The following is a 15,348-nucleotide window of genomic DNA, read 5'->3' on the forward strand; positions in this document are numbered from 1 at the left end:
CAATCGATTGTACAGCAATCAAGACTTCCTCTCAACCGATCTCCTCTCAAACAAAAGAAAAATGTCTCGCAATTTTTTCCGGGTTTCGCTCTCTGGCGAACACGTGTGAAAAGATCTCGTATCAATTCTCGTGAAAATAAATGAGGCGAATCCGAGCTTCGCTTCCAATTCCTGCAATTTTATTGTACCGATTGCACTCATGGTGTTGCGGATTGCAACAAAATCACCTGTTTCTTTACAAACCATGCCCGCAGCATTCATAGTCGGTTCTTATTTTAAGATCGTCTTAAGTATGTCTTAAAATACTAATGCGGCTTTCTAATTAGTTCATCAGTGACATCTTAATTAAGACTGTACTTTAGACAATCTTTTAAATATAAGAATCGATTATATAAATACTGACCATAGATTTCTTCATTCAAACGCGATTTTTTCCTTACAAATGCAACTGCATGATCCAAGGTATGCATATCGAGGGCGGTTCTCGTTAGATCTAAAGCATTATGTACGTGTGTCTAGGAAATCCAAGACGCGAATCCGTGTCGAAAGTGCATCGATTCGAAATAGCGGTGGCTCCACACGAGCCTTTCAACAGAATGAAGTTGCATTATGGCGCGAGCTTGCGTTAAACCCCGAGGGATTTTCAGAATGTAGTGGTGCTTCTGTCAGGTATATATAGCGAGCACACGAAGTTCTACAGCGTGTCCGATAGCGAGGGTAATGTAAAGTTATGGTCGGATTGAATCAGGAATGTTTATGATTCTTCGGAGCTTTTGCAGATATCATCGGAAGAAAATTGATATACATAAAATACACAATATATTTAAGAAATTTAATATATGATACATAATATATATAATAGACCTATTAGGCCTACATTATTCGCCTGATTTTTTAACGTAATAATAATTTGCGTAGGATGTTTCTGATACCCTACATTATATCTTTGTATATTGTTCTTTTTAATGATTTACAATTAAATAATGATTGATCATATTCTATATATTCTTTACATAAAAATAAATGTAAAAAATGTTTGTTTAATTGTGAAACAATTTGCGCTAAATAAAATAATGTATATAAATAGCATGCATATATTTAAAAAATTGTAAATAAAGCTTAGAGACCTTAAGCGAGTAATATGAAAGGTTAATTGCAAAATATTAAGCGATATTAGAGAAAATTTTAGGTATGAAATTATAATCTTATAATATATTAATCACACTTTTGTATAATTTGTTAAATAACTAAAAATTAGATTTATTAATAGTAAATCTAATTAATAATAATAAATCATTTATTATATTGTATAGAGAGTTATATATATTAATATATTTAATTTTAATGTAACATTTTAAATTATATATGTATTACAATAAAATTAAATGTAAAAAAATATATATAATTTAATATAAAATCGTGTTATTCTCTAAAACCTTTGGAATGAATTGTTTCTTTTTGAGACTCGATTTTCACTCTTTATATATATCTATTATATATCTATTATTATATTTTTTATGTATCTATTTATATCTATTATATATATCTATTTTTATATTTTTTATTTTACTAACATTTTACTATCTAGTGTTCTATCTATTTACTACAGATAGCCAGCAGTTTTACTAGCGCCTTATTTTTTGCTACATCTTTTCTTTTCATGCTCTTTGTAATTATCCGATTTATCAATTTTAATGTTATAAGTATACAATAAATTTCGTATTATTACATCATTGTTATTGATACATGTTTAACATTTTTATTATTACATCATTATTATTAATATCATTATATTATCTTGTAATTATCGTTTAATTATGATCGCATGATTCTCGAAATAAAATATCGTAGAATATGTAATAATATCGAACTGTATATCAATATAAACAATTCGAAAGATACGTCACGTAATTGCGTATCAGAAAATCCGATTCAGTTCTCATCAAGACGGATGCTTAATCCGTGAATGATGCGGCTTTACAAATAAAGGTGTCGCAGCGAGCCAATTTCTGTCAAAGAAAAACAGCGCGATACGACGAGCCTTCGCAACTCAGCCAATCGACTAGCAAGGTCATCTGGACATGAGCCAATCGAACAAGCTTTTTCGTAGCGAGTCTTTTTGATTTACGGTATGACGTTGTATATCATCCGATACACGTGCGAGCCAAATCACGGTTTTCCGAGATATGTTTGTCGTTTGAAAAATGACGTACGTATAAGTATTTGTCGAGCAATTTATATTAGGCAAGATAAATCTCGTGATATATAATTGCCCCAGACAGTACAAAATATTTATGATAAATATTTATCATAAATATTATTACTATTCATTTTTTTAAATGTTATATAAATATTTTATACTTTTTATAGTATTTACTACACATTTCAATAAATATTTTATAATATCTATAATAAATGTTTATGATCTGTGCGATCTAAGACCGTCAAAATATTTTCAAAATATTTTTATGAATAAAAATTCTTATAAATATTAAAAAATATTTTGTAAATATTGTGTGCTGTCTGGGGCTTTTTATTTTATGTACATATATTTACTTGTTTTTTAAAAACGTCAATAACAATCACGCAATCGTTATTTCAGTAACTCTTTCTATCAAGAATTTTGGCAGCTTATTTAACAATATTTGTTCTCTTTTAAGCGATTATGTCTTAAAGATGAAAGGAATTTCAATATTTATTTGTAAACATTTTTCGCCAAATAAAAAAGTTGAAGATCTCGTAATTATTTCAATGTCTATATCCTGATGGATGCAGTCCACTTAGCACTATAAATACTTTAAAGTATTTGATTAACCAATTAGAAGAAAAAAATGTTACTAATTGACCAATCAAAGAGAATGCTTCAAAGCATTTGTAGCATCCAGTGAATCGTAGCCAAAATCGTAGTATTTTCGAAAAGTCATTATGACATCATTGATATTATATCGATATTAAATATTTATAATAAAAATATAAAGTATATTTAGTAAACACTGAAACAATTTTTCATTTATGCTAATTATTTTTTTATTAATAAATAAAAGCATGAATACACATTTAGTTGTATTACTTTAAAGTAAAGTTTTATTTCTTGATATTTTGCTAATAATACAATAACGTTTTCTGTGACGTTTAACAGAACAAGAAAAATGCGATGCTTACATGTTGGACATTAAAGTATCACTATTGATACGGAAATGAATCATCAGACAAGAAAACAAGAACAAGAGAATCAACACACAAATGTCAAAGCGCAAATAATAATTGCGACAACAAATAATAATCAATTTAATCGCGTTAATCATTTCGGTCCAAATTAAGTCTTTAAAAAAAAAAACAAATCGAAGAGTCAGACTAAATAAATTAAATAGAGAGCATCTCCGAGCTGTCGAAATAATTGGGACGCACGTAGTAGCGGATGCACGTGTCAATGTTTACGCGATTGGTCTTCTTGCGTGAGAGAAGCGCGTGTCACGAGATTATGAAGTGGCTATCGGATGCAAACAGAAGACCGGATGTAAACAAACGTGATCGTATCGTAACGAGATCGTCTCTCAACTAGGTACCAAGAATCCGTTGACTCTTTGCCCTCCATCCTCCTTTTTGCTCGGTGTCGTTGTACCGCGGAATACCTGGGGGTATTGAATGCGTCGCGCGACTACCTCTGGTTGGCCCGCCGGTGTCGTACGATCTTATTTACGATTTTACGAAGCGAGCTAGCCAACTCGAGCCAACTCACCGAGACATCACGTGTTGCTTTCACGTGTGATATAAGAATCGAGACGATGCAGGCTGCGTTTAGTACAATATCAAACGAAGGTGGAGGCGTTACGGCCAATACGATTATATCGCTGATATATATTATATCGGTATACATATATTTCTTTCTTCTTCTGTCATTGTAAAAATTGATTTGATTGAATCTGTTAGTTTCCTTGATCATCGACAATCAAACGATTCTGTAATCGAACTGCAATTTCGACTATTTTGAGCTCCTACTGGCTCTACCGAAATATTCACGGAGAGGAATGTGGAAAAACGTTAAGTGAATTGTGTGATTTAATTGTACATCGTGGTATTTGATTTAAATATCTCTGAAGAAGAGGAGATAGAGTGTGGTGTGGATCGATATAAAAGTATCGCATAATTTGCAGTCTTCACAATGGCTTTTAATAGACATGCAAAGCACTGCCAAAAATGTGTTTTATTAACTAGGTGAGTGAGATAACTATATTTGGTGTTAATTATTAGAATTAACTATATGTGTATATATATACGTTTACTTTGATTTACAACGAATAATAGATTTGTTAGAAATTTGTTTTAATCCCTTATTATTGAAAATTTAATTCTATTGAAATGATTCTGGAACGACTCCGACCAGGTCCTGCGATTTAATGAATAAACATCGATAGAAATAATAAAAATAATATTAATATTTGTTTGGTAGCATGAAAAAAAATAGGAACAACAAATTATATGTAACTCGAAATTTTGTTGTAAATTTTGCTGGTTGATTTATAACCATTTAACAACGTCTATTAATTTCAATTTTGATTTAATTACTCTTTGTTTTTTTTAATTCTTAAAATAAAAAAAAATAAATTAAAATTAAATTTAATCGAAATGAAAATTAATTTATTTTTGTAGAAACAATGGGCACTTATCAATTAATAATGCCCGTTTCTAATAATTAATGTAGATTAATTTAAATCTTGATTTAACTTTTGTTTATATCTTTTGATAATCCTAAAAATGATAAAAAGATAGAGAGTAAATTGAACTGAGATTAAATAAGTTAATCTGATGGAACTAGGTATACGTTATATCAAAGCTTGATCGAAGTTAGCTTATTAAATTATTAATTTAAGTCGCATGCGTCATCGCCAGTTGCATCATTTCGCCCAGTAAAATTATATGGAAATGCGTATTGCGTCATCACCTTAAATTATACTGGGTCGATTTTTTTAATTGAACTTCTTGCACAGTAATTTTTTTAGTTGAACTTCTTGCAACAGTTTCTCTTTTTCTCTTTAATGAGAAAAAAAATAGAAAGATGAATCATGCACGAGAAATTCGGCTAAAAAGAACAGATCTACTGTCGTTACGAGTTATTTATGCGTGTGCTGTGCAATATAACTATCCTTGACGTTACCAAAATAGCGACACGATAATTGAATTATAATAGATAATTTCCAGAATAAAGAAATCCGTATAAATTAAGCGAAGTGAGTCACGGGTCAGGTTAGGATCGAAAGAAGAACAGACGTTCGATATCTATCGACCAGCTGATTTTGACAGTTGTAGAAAACGTGTCGGCGTCATCAGCAACCGAATTCTGTTTTCGTTTATTTATTTTCATGGCATTTAGAATCCGAATCAGTTAATACAGAATCTCGTAAAAAAACTAAACATGCATAATAATTGCGGTCGCAAAATGAAGGGCGACGAGAAACGTGTGTGTTATCTAAACGTTCTCGAATAATAAGGTTATTTTCGATTTTAGTGTTTCTTAGGCCAGTACTCATAGTTTTGTTTTTACTTTAAGACCAGTTTAAGTCGAAGTCACTCCAAAATTAATTCTATAATTTACAACAGTTCGTATGTTCACGTTTTGTAGATACAGAAAGACAAAGGATGTTTTTCAGTAAGAGACACACAGTGTAATCATTTCTTGTCTAGTATTGGCAAATACAGATCTGTTTTCTACAGCTGAACTAACGTATACTTTTGGAACTTATAGGTACATATTTAGTTTAATATTTGGTTAAAACAAGAAAGTTCTAGTACAGTCTGGTATAAGAATAAAAAACAGATCCTATGTGTCTCTTACTGGAAAACGGCCAAAATCAGTATAAATGCAATTCAAGTCATTCTTAGGAATTATACTTGTTAGAAATAAAGAAAAAGAAGTTTTTTTAATTGTAGACAACTTACGGATAGTGCAACTGGCAAGGATGCTGGTGGAAATGTAACGAGCATTGCTGATAGATTTCTGCGTTCTGTGAGCGACCTAAAGAAAGCCAAAATGTCCATGCAGAATCAGTGGAAACTTCTGTCGCAATTGAAAGATTACCTAAACAAAGCCAACTATGACAAGAATCAACAGATTATTGTATCCAAAGATTGGCTAGATAGCCTGCAGAAATTAACTTATTCACAGCTTGAGACGATACGAAAATTGTCATCAGGATCTGTCAGTACTGCTACAAGCAAGATCTCGAATACAAAACATAAAGACAGTAATGATTTAGATAATGTAAAGCTAATGCCTGAACAAACAGAATCACTCGCCGATCCTGATTCAACAAATGTGCAACGAAAAACACAACAGGTAATTATTCATAAACTAAGGCTGCGTTTTGTTGCATATATAATATACATGATATATCATTTTATTCTTGTTTAACACTTTGCGAATAACAAGACAATAAAATATTATCTCATGCATACTATGCGTGCAACGGGACATAGTCTAAATGAGGCAATAGCAGTATTTATGTGGTTTTAGTACAACAGTAATTTTTTTGCAGCAAATCCGTGAGCAAGGCACACCAGATAATAAAATAGAATCGAAAGATGGCATAACTATGCCGCAAATTCTTTCTACATTGCTCTTCAAGTTATCTCCTAAAGCTACGCAAAGTTCTGTCGTCACACCAAAGTGGAAAGTGAACATCCACAGCAATATTCCGAAGCACAGCATTGTCTCTCGCACGCGTCACGTCTTGAACAGCATCATATCGGCAGAGTCAAATGCTTCAAAGTTGCGCAGATTAGAGGAATTATTGTTGCATGTCGATCAGTATCCAGAGGCGAGGCATTACGCAATTAAAGAGGGAGCGATTAGAATTTTATTACAGACTCGTCAGAAGGCGAAAGATGAACAGATTAAAGGTATAGAAAAAAACGTAAATTTTAAATGATGATATGTCACCTTCTGTTTCCTAGTATAGTTTCAATAGCTGCGTTTAACAGAACAACAAATTCATCTAAAACTATCAATGATAACAGAAGATGACATATCAATTATATCATTATTCAAAATTTACATTTTCCTTTTCTTTGTACTGATTGGATTATACTTTTAGAGGAATAGCGGAGAAAATTTTCAACAAAATTATGCAAAATAAACATTCTACTGAACGCAAACAATGTATTTCTTGCAGCGTCTATTAGAGAAGCACTCGCTGTAATGGGTTACATCGATCCTCTGCCCGGTCGGGGTATTAGAATCTTATCGATTGATGGTGGCGGTATTCGTGGAGTATTGGTTATAGAGATGCTGAAAAAATTGGAAGAACTCACGGGAAAGAAGACGTATGAAATGTTCGACTACATATGCGGCGTGAGCACAGGAGCTATTCTCGCTGCTGTGTTAGGTAATTATATATCAATCTATAAGTCTAGAGAATATATATATACAGGGTGGGGAAAAAGTATGGAAGCAAACAATTATTTCCGAAACTATTCATTTTTCGACAAAATGTCTTAGACATAATTTTTATGGTATGAAAAGATGTATTATGTGGCATAGACGGCATGACCTTGAAATGACCCTTACGAGCTGCATACAAATAACGTAAAGTAACATGTGTGCGTCTCTAAATTAATTTATGTCATCTACATGCAGTATTGCCAAAGGACATTTTGGAAGGTAAACTTTTAAGTGGATTTACAGCATGTTCTGCACGCGCTTTATTCCATCGATAAAAGAAATGTTTCGTAAAGTTTCTGTTTACCGCGAACTTATCGTTCACTCATTATTGCAGGAGGACACAAGAGAAAGTCTTTGGATGAAGTTTCAGCGTTATATAAGGATTTGAGTACCAAGGTGTTTACACAGAGTGCTATAAAAGGCACGAGCAGTCTAGTATGGAGTCACGCGTATTACGATACCGCGTTGTGGGAAAAATTATTAACGGAGCATTTAGGCGACAAAATTCTCATCAAAACCACGCGCGATCCAAACGCACCGAAGGTGTGTAGATTTTAATATATATCGTCGAGAACGAAACTCGGGATAAAATCTATAATGCATGTCTCACAGGTGAGTGATTTAAATGTAGAAAGACCTTTCACGGCATTTGCATTTTTAGTTTGCAGCAATATCCGCCGTAGTAAATCACGAGCGCGTCATGGCTTATGTGTTTAGAAATTACACATTACCGCACAGAGTGGAAAGTCAGTATATGGGATCCCACAAGTATAAATTATGGGAAGCCGTAAGAGCGTCGGCTGCTGCACCGAGTTACTTTGAGGAATTTAAATACGGCGACTACCTTCATCAGGATGGCGGTAAGCTACGCGACATTCTGGCATGAATCATATAAAAATCGAATACAAATTTTCGCAACGTTATCGAGAATGATTATAACAATGTTTTAGGTATTTTGGTAAATAACCCGTGCGCTGTGGCGATACACGAAGCCAAACAGTTGTGGCCGAATAATCCAATTCAGTGCGTCGTATCATTCGGAACAGGTCGAATCCCACATCACATCAGTGGAAACGAATCTTTGGAGGTAGCTATCTCGAGCTGGAAAGAGAAGTTTTATAAAATTTTGGATAGCGCTACCGATACAGAAGGTAATACTAATACAGGCATAATAAAGGCAGTATAACTAATTGCACTGCAGAAATTTGGAAATAAATTAGAGAAAGATTAATTGACAATGATTAAAATTGATCTCAATTTTTTCAGCTGTGCATACGATGCTCAATGACTTGCTACCTGATCACATTTACTTCAGATTTAATCCTTATTTAACGGAAATGTTATCGATGGTTGAAATCCGACCCGACAAGATCAGCCAAATGGAACAAGACGCAAGAATGTACGTACGTCGAAATGAGGAGAAATTTCAAATGGCTGCTACGGCTTTACTGGAGAAGCGACAGATCCAGCAAAAAGTTGTAGATTGGATCATATTACAAAGACAATTATCCAGTTTGTAAAGATCGACTCTTCAAATATCGACGTACATTCCATAGCGCGATCTGTGCTTGCAAATCACATAGACATCTCTATAGTACAACTTTTTTACAATTCACATGCAGGCTATCAACCTAAAATTTCTCAAATAATACTTTCTTAGTAATGTTTTTTGGATGATACAATAGGAAATAATGCAACAGATACATATTTTTAAATGTCTCGTTACATTTTTAATGTCATGTTATACTTTTTTGTTTATATTATCTATAAACAATGTTATAAATAGCATATTTTTTTAACTTTTTGTTTAAAGTAATTAGCTATTGTAAAATAAGATGTTTACTCTAATAATGACATCTATAAATAAGAAATTTATTTTAGATTAATGTGAGTACATCATTATTAGTACAGAGTTTGACTGTGATATACTTTGTAGTGTAAAAATTTAGGATTAGTATAATTCTATACTTTGTTGCCATATGTTTATATATCTGGAGACACTGGTAGTGTCTTGGCGCTTTTATAACTCTGGCGGCATTTATAACTCAATAATACTCAAACTCAATAATACTCGATTTTTCTTTAAAATTGAGATTTCAGTGTTATCATCAAAGTTTGATTATCGATAAAGATGATAATTGCAGAGAAAAAATTGTGATTTTTTTGCAATATATAAGATATTACAGCTTTACAAGTATGTATATTTATTTATGGGACATTTATGTAATAAAAAATCATGAATTTAATAATGCATGAGCCAAATATTCATGTTAATAATAGCAAATTTATATCAATTGTCGGTAATGTCAGTTCTTGAATTACCTCCGGGTGGCACCCAGTTGGACACGGTTCAATTGGACACGAGCCACTCACAGCGCTTGAGACTACAAAGCTCCTAGGCACCTGGTCGCTGTGATTGGTGGTATCCAATCGAGCCGTGATCAATCGGGATCACCCCCACTACGCAATCATTTGAATCAGTATTAGTACTGGTGACTGTTAATATGTTGATTGTTGTGTGAGTGTCGATGTCCATCAGCAACAATATCGTCGTTATGCAAAAATTACGAGAGACATGTATTCCCACCAGAATAAACAGTTTTTAAAAGACTATTATTTTTTTTAAACAAACAAATGATAAATTGCATATCTAACAATCAACGTACTGATATATAATTAATTGGGATCAAAAAGCTATAAAAATAAGAATTATCTCGGAATTATCTTAAGAATAAGATTAATAATTACGTTAAAAATTAATAATAAACTGCGTTAATAATATAATTAAAGGCTGCGTTCAGCAGAACGTTTATTTTGCAACTGTTAGAAGTTTTTATCGCGCTGATTGGGTTATGCTTTTAGATCAAAAGGAATGGTCCTATCTCAACAGATAATCATAAAACGGTTGCAAAACTGTTGTGTTCTGCTGAACGCAGCTAAAGTTTGAGTACGCAAATGATGAATATTCAATGAGCTGAATATAGATCATGAAAAATTTTCGAGCAATGCGATGCAATGCGTTGGCTATCAAATCTCCGACGGCAGCACACCAACACAGATGCACATCTGTAGTCGTAGCAAAATCGATTTTACCGTTACGAATCCGGTGACCGGTCCTCTTAGGTGGGAATGCTTATAAAAGGAACTGTTCAAGACGAAGCCGTCAGCAGTATATTGCACGTCTCACTCGGATTCACTAGTAGTTTCCACGTAGCAACATCTGTAGATTTTCATATTTTTCTATAACGATTGCTGCTGACATAAAAGTAAAATGGTTCTGACTGCACCAAAAGTGAAATTTTATAACGGCTATGAAGTGCCGATCTTCGGCCTAGGCACGTGGAAGGTAAGTTTTTCTTTTCGTGTTTAGGCAATCCGTTGTTTAGTCTCGAATCATATTTTGCAGAAATATTTTCTCTACATACGTAAGAATTTGTTTCTTATCTGAATGTAGCTCTTGTATCGGCAAAAATTGAGTTAAATTCTTGTTTCCGTCAAACGAGATAACGGCAAATATAATTAGATTAAATTAGTCAGCAATCCAGTCTGCAAAATGTTAGCAATTTTTCTACAAATTGTTAGCAAAATCAATCAAAAATTTCAGCAAATTAAATTGATTTATCATCAATTATTAGCATCAATATCCGCATTAAGCTTTTTGTTTAGCTGACAAAGATTGTTGACGTAATACGAGAGCAATCGTCAATTTGTTGGTCAATATGAAGGTTGTTAACAAGCTTTGCGTAGTTTTTGTCAACAATTTGTCCTCAGTAGATTTTATATATCTGTGCCATTAGTTTGCTGATTTCAAATATATGCATAAACAGAATTTGCGTCAAAGGTGCTTTTCCATCGACATTTGTTTTGAAAAATTGTTTTTGGACAGATTTGACTGACTGGGGGTGCGTTCCGTAACTCGTATGATGCGCATAATACGTCGTTTATCCTTGTTGCTCACCAAATGTTAAACAAGGATAATGGATGCATCATGCGCATCATGCGCGATACGGAACGCACCTTAGGTAACTCCCATCATGGTGTAACTTACTAATAACTGTCACTGACTATGTTTATACCATGCCCTTCGTCTGCGATCGATATTGTAGATGTTTTCGTTTAACTTACAGGATAAACAAGGACCCCTATTATGTAGGCCGCGATCTAAATGCATGGTGTACACGTAGTTCATTGCAAATACCGAGATACATTTTATTCATGTCAAAATTTTTATAAACGAAAGATATATGTTAACATTAAGATACATTTAAAAAAAGGTAAAAAAAAACGCTAAGCGTGCATGCTTCTCGTGTAGAACCACCATTTGGGCCGGTTTCACCAACGCCAATTACTTAATCAGCGGAACTAATCGCGTTTGCTGTTTAGTAGAATTGACCACTTACGTGAATCACCGATTAGGGTTAATCGAGTTGATGTTTTTTCTTCAAGGATATTCTTATAATGACATGTACCATTCGTATAAAAGATTTAATATTAACAAAACTGGCGCCAAGTTAAATTCCATGTAATTCGAATACCAAATTAAATAAATAATATTAACTTTAATGATACATGTCATTCCTATAAAAGATTTGATATCAAGAACTGGCTCCAAGTTAAATCCCACTTCTTTATACCATGCCAAATTAAATAAATAATGAATATTAATCTAATGGTATGTATTATTTGTACGAACAATTTAATATCAACAACTGTGGCGCCAAGTTAAATTCTACTATCAAAATGAAAAGTAAAACTTAAGTGACTACTATCTTTATTATTTACTTAATCCAAATGGTACTATCTTTAATTTTTATGCAACGAAACCTGAATATACGTATACTTACTGAAGAATCTTCCTATTCCAATCCAAATGGTTTAAATTCCTCTTAAATGAAATTATTATATCACATTTCATTCAAAGATATTTCCTCTTCCAACTAAAGTAGTGGTTATTTAATTTTCCTTCAAAACATTATCACAAAATTGCGTTACCTTGCTCAATTTAAATGTTACCACAAAAAATTAAAGAATTTACCGTATAAAATGAACAAATTTAATTTAAATAGAAAAATTTTTCATGTAAAAACACTTGGCGCTGCTAGATCTTGATATATAATAACATGGTAGTATAGAGGTCTAAGAATTTTTTCAGAATTTTTTAATACCACATTTTCTCAAATTAAAAATGAGAAAATACTGTACTAAAAAGTTGATAAAAAATTCTAAAAAAATTTGCAGAGTTCTATGAGAAGAAAATAAACAATTTTTGTCTGTTGCAGTTTTTCTGTAAAGTTGATAGTATTTGAATAAAAAATTATTGAAGACCAATTTTCGGCAATGTTTAGCAATTAATATCTTGTTAATTATTGCGAAAATTGCAAAATGGTGGAGGACTTTTCTTTTCAGTTAATCCATTCTATCCCTGTGCGAAAATTTATCATTATTTCCCAAACACCCTGTATATAAAGATAATATTAAATATCTTGCAATTAGACTATTCTGCACCTTTCTTAAAAAAGTGAGTCGACTTAAAATAGTCAGAGATTTAAATTGAAATTTGATTTTGTTTCAGTCTAAACCAGGAGAAGTTACACAAGCTGTAAAAGATGCGATCGATATCGGCTACAGACACATCGATGGAGCTCATGTTTATGGTAATGAGAAGGAAGTTGGTGCTGCTGTCAAGGCAAAAATAGCTGAGGGTGTCGTGAAGAGAGAAGATCTATTCATCACCAGCAAGCTGTGGAATACCTTTCACAGACCAGAATTAGTTGAACCAGCCATTAAAAAAACGCTAGCTGACCTTGGTCTCGATTACGTAGATTTGTATTTAATTCATTGGCCACACGGATTCAAAGAGGGTGGAGATCTTGTCCCTAAAAATGCTGACGGTAGTTTCCAGTTGAGCGACGTAGATTACCTCGATACTTGGAAAGCTATGGAAGGTGTGTTGGCCAAAGGTCTGGCGAAAAACATCGGCGTCAGTAATTTTAATTCTGAACAGATCACCAGATTGCTCGAGAATGCAACGGTTAAGCCTGTTACAAATCAGGTAAATCAAGAATGATAATAATTGTAAAAAAACTTTCTGACGATAATTAGTTGTTTTTATTAAATTCAATCTAATTATGTTAATAGAAATTATTTTTCAAGATAGGATATTATTTTGGAAAGTCAAAAATTTTACAACAAAGAAATCCTGCTCTTTTATAACTATCAGTACTTTTTGATTTATACATGTTACATAGAGATTATATACAAAGAAAAATAAAAAAAAAATAGGAACCTCCATTGACATCTCTAGACACTTTTCTCTCTATTTTTATATTATTTTTCAGGTTGAATGCCATCCATACTTGACGCAAAAAAAACTATCGGACTTCTGCAAGGAAAGAGACATTCTTATTACAGCTTACAGTCCACTCGGATCACCAGACAGACCATGGGCCAAGCCTGACGATCCAAAATTGTTAGAAGACAAGAAATTAGTTGACCTCGGGAAAAAATATAACAAGACTCCTGCACAAATACTTATTCGTTATCAGGTATGTTATTACAATGTTAATGTCTCAAGTGTGTAGTTTACAATAAATTATTAAACTCATCTAATAAAAAGTATTGGATATAATTTAGTACTTTTAAGTTATAGTTAAAAGTTTACAATATTTGTGACCATTAATATAAAACTTTAATAATTATTTGAAGGTGGATCGTGGCCATATAGTGATTCCTAAGTCAGTTACCAAGTCACGAATTGCTCAGAACATGGACGTATTTGACTTTAAACTTTCATCCGAAGATATTGCTTATATTGACACCTTTGATTGTAACGGAAGAATTTGTCCAGCAGAGGAGTAAGGATTTATTACTAGTTTATCGTTATTTAAAGATATTTTACATACTAGTACGTAAGATATAGAGTATAATAAATAAAACTTTTATTAAATTTTTGCGATATATTAATATTTCTTTTTATTTTTTATTTTCAGGTCGAAAGCCAGCCCTTATTATCCGTTTAATATTCCATTCTAAGAAATCAAAATAAGCAAATGAAGTTATGATATGTCCGCGTCTGTCTTCAATTAAATTTTTCGCATTTTAATTTTTGCAAACATATTTTTAAACATTTTGTTTTTTTAATGTTATTAATTTGTGCGTACATAAATATTTTTATTTTACGATATTTTCTTATAATATTACTTTTATAAATGTTACAGCAAAATACATTCTATAATTATTGTTACTATTACCACAAATATTAACTTTTTATACAGAATTCAATTATATCAAAACTTGTGGTGAAATAAAAAAACGTTTATACTGCATAAAATAACAGTATAGCGAGTTATTACCATTAATTGCTAAAACCACTAATTTACTAACTACAGAAATTGAACTTCTAAAAATTTCTTGTTGCTATCATCAATTTCTGATCCCTTGAAAATGCTGATTAATAAATCTTGTCCAATAGTCTAATAATACTACAACTACATAAATGCATCATTCTTATCGGGAGAGCTCCGATTGCACACATCGCATATTGCACACATGTATTGCTGATTGGCCAATTTAAAAATAAAATAATCTCATTGGCAAAACAGTGAAAAATTATAGGTTACAGTCAATATAAACTCTCCTTAAAGCCCAAGACACATTAGGTGCATTCAGTACTACAACCGCTCACTGAGCGCTCAGTGAGCTTTTGGATCTGATTGGCATATTCCGTTAGATCTAAAAATATAGATCAAACAGATACAAGAGCTCACTGAGCGCTCGGTGAACGGTCGTAATACTAAATGCACTCATTGACTTCAGGGTATCAATCAATGAAACTTTTTTCCTTGGATGAAAAGTGAAAAATGAAAAATTTCTCCATTAACTTCAATGGTTTAAATTTTCACCTTGCACCA

At 32.4% G+C, this 15,348-nt stretch overlaps 2 protein-coding genes across 5 annotated transcripts; both read left to right on the forward strand.

Moving 5' to 3' along the window:
• Positions 1-3,830: 3,830 nt before the first annotated feature.
• Positions 3,831-9,132, forward strand: LOC108763740 (calcium-independent phospholipase A2-gamma). 4 transcript variants are annotated; one of them, XM_018511599.1, is made up of 9 exons: positions 3,831-4,215; positions 5,929-6,334; positions 6,534-6,897; positions 7,170-7,382; positions 7,634-7,657; positions 7,773-7,981; positions 8,100-8,298; positions 8,389-8,589; positions 8,705-9,132. In XM_018511599.1, the coding sequence occupies exons 1-9, from the start codon at positions 4,163-4,165 to the stop codon at positions 8,956-8,958; spliced, it is 1,923 nt and encodes a 640-aa protein (XP_018367101.1). In that variant the 5' UTR covers positions 3,831-4,162; the 3' UTR covers positions 8,959-9,132. The 4 variants fall into 4 exon arrangements, with proteins under 4 accessions (XP_018367101.1, XP_018367102.1, XP_018367103.1 ...); XM_018511601.1 differs by lacking the exon at positions 3,831-4,215 and adding an exon at positions 5,158-5,303; XM_018511602.1 differs by lacking the exon at positions 3,831-4,215 and adding an exon at positions 5,380-5,489.
• A 1,462-nt stretch (positions 9,133-10,594) lies between these two features.
• LOC108763706 (aldose reductase) lies at positions 10,595-14,548 on the forward strand. The gene is made up of 5 exons (XM_018511551.1): positions 10,595-10,784; positions 13,011-13,490; positions 13,777-13,983; positions 14,144-14,292; positions 14,428-14,548. Exons 1-5 carry the CDS (start codon positions 10,710-10,712, stop codon positions 14,468-14,470), a joined length of 954 nt encoding a protein of 317 aa, XP_018367053.1. The 5' UTR covers positions 10,595-10,709; the 3' UTR covers positions 14,471-14,548.
• The last annotated feature ends 800 nt before the right edge of the window (positions 14,549-15,348 follow it).

This window comes from Trachymyrmex cornetzi, unplaced genomic scaffold (assembly GCF_001594075.2).
Source record: "Trachymyrmex cornetzi isolate Tcor2-1 unplaced genomic scaffold, Tcor1.1 scaffold380, whole genome shotgun sequence".
Lineage (NCBI taxonomy): Eukaryota > Metazoa > Arthropoda > Insecta > Hymenoptera > Formicidae > Trachymyrmex > Trachymyrmex cornetzi.